Source organism: Gekko japonicus, unplaced genomic scaffold (genome assembly GCF_001447785.1).
Source record: "Gekko japonicus isolate JY-2015 unplaced genomic scaffold, Gekko_japonicus_V1.1 scaffold354, whole genome shotgun sequence".
NCBI classification, from domain to species: domain Eukaryota; kingdom Metazoa; phylum Chordata; class Lepidosauria; order Squamata; family Gekkonidae; genus Gekko; species Gekko japonicus.
This window is the reverse complement of record NW_015161415.1, coordinates 1,246,371-1,248,017: the sequence shown is the minus strand read 5'-3', so window position 1 is coordinate 1,248,017 and position 1,647 is coordinate 1,246,371. Positions and strand designations below refer to the sequence as shown.

Sequence of the window (1,647 nt, the reverse complement as noted above, 5' to 3'; positions counted from 1 at the left end):
TGCAAGGGGAAGGAGGCGAAGAGAGGCAGTGGGGAAAGGGTGATTTGACAGACGTTTTGGGGGTCGTGCCAGCAGGCCAATCCTTGGTGTTGGTAAAGGAAGGCCAGGAGATGCGAGCAGTGAAATAATGGGGTCTACAGCACCCTGAGAAGGTGCTTTTGCAGGGGAGAGAAGGTCAAAAGGGGGGCTTGCTCACAACGGTAGTGAAGTGGGATTGGGAAGTGGATCCCTGAATGTTGGAGAGGGTGACCAAGGGCACTTTTTGGATACTCAGTTGGGACTGTAGCACCCCAGGAAAGTGGGGTTTGACCAAGGGAAGGAAGTGATCCACAAGGTGAAAGCGGTACAGGGGATTTGATGGAGGTTGCGGGGGCGTGCTGGCTGGGTGACCCTTGGCATTAGTAGTGGAAGGTCAGGAAGTGTGAGCAGTGAAGGAATGGAGTCTGCAGCACCCCAGGAAGATGCTTTTGCAGGGGGAGAAGGCAAAAGGGGGGGGCGGCTTGTTTGTGGTGGCAGTGAATGGAGTGTTGGGAAGTGGACTCCTGGATGTTAGAGGGGATGCCCGGGGGCACCTTTTGGATACTAAGTTGGGATTGCACCACCCCAGGAAGGCTGGGTTTGACCGAGGGAAGGAAGTGTACCACAAGGTTTGACAGTGATTGCAGGGGTCATGCAGAAGTCAACTCAGCAGGGATTTAAAGTTTAAGTGCTTGCTAAGTTGACTCACAGAGTTGTGCTGCAGTGGTGGTGTGACTCTGCAAGTCAACTCAGCAAGCATTTAAACTTTAAATCCCTGATTCATGGAGTTGCTCTGAGAGTCAGCTCAGCCTTCTAGCTGTGCCCAAATGAAAGTGGCTATTTTTGTAGCTGAATACTGATTTCTGATAAATACCTGGAAAATACCAATATACCGAGCGCACACCCCTATACTGTACAACACACTGGAAGCAAGAAGGTGCAACATTGTATCTGTGACTGTTAATATGGAAAATATTATATTATATTTGTGCTATATTATAATTGTTAATTTCTAGATCAATGTATATGTACCTTGCATAGCGAATTATATGTATCCATGTATATGTACCTTACAAAGTCTCATGACATCTAGCAGATTGACATGGGCAGTTATTCATTGGTTGTGATTGCTTTTAAGCACCCCACACCACTTCAAAGTCTGCCTGTCAAGGATTTTCTAAGAGAGACTGAACAGGTTGATTTACCTGACACTCAGCTGCTCTCAGTGTTCCATCCCTTTTGAAGTACCTTGTTTTCTCATCAGGCTGTTTCTCAAAACAATGTTTTACAAATTTTACAATGTCATTTCCCCCAAAATACCTGGGAAATGTCCAAAGTATGTCGAAACCCTCTCCTCGTCTATGGGTAGCACTATTGTGCAGGTCTCATCATCCACACAGTAACCAGTCAGTCTATGGATAATGTGAATCAGCCCAATATACATGAAATTAAATGACCCTGGAAGGAGGTATATATATGAAGTCACATATCAAGAGAACTATATACATATGGATAATCTGAATTTACCTTTTACCAAAGTGTGCTTATCGGTGGGAGATGAACGAGCAAGGACACGAAGTTTTGGCCAGATCTTGTCAATTCGTTCCTGTTCAATCTGGAAACAATAAT

The 1,647-nt window shown here is 45.5% G+C and overlaps 1 protein-coding gene across 1 annotated transcript in view; it reads right to left on the bottom strand.

Annotated features, from left to right (window-relative positions):
- LOC107124162 (plasma membrane calcium-transporting ATPase 2-like) overlaps positions 1-1,647 on the bottom strand; it is a 265,585-nt gene that overhangs the window by 47,669 nt on the left and 216,269 nt on the right. Inside the window, 1 exon segment of the mRNA XM_015427552.1 lies at positions 1,546-1,633. Coding sequence (XP_015283038.1) covers positions 1,546-1,633 — 88 coding nt within the window.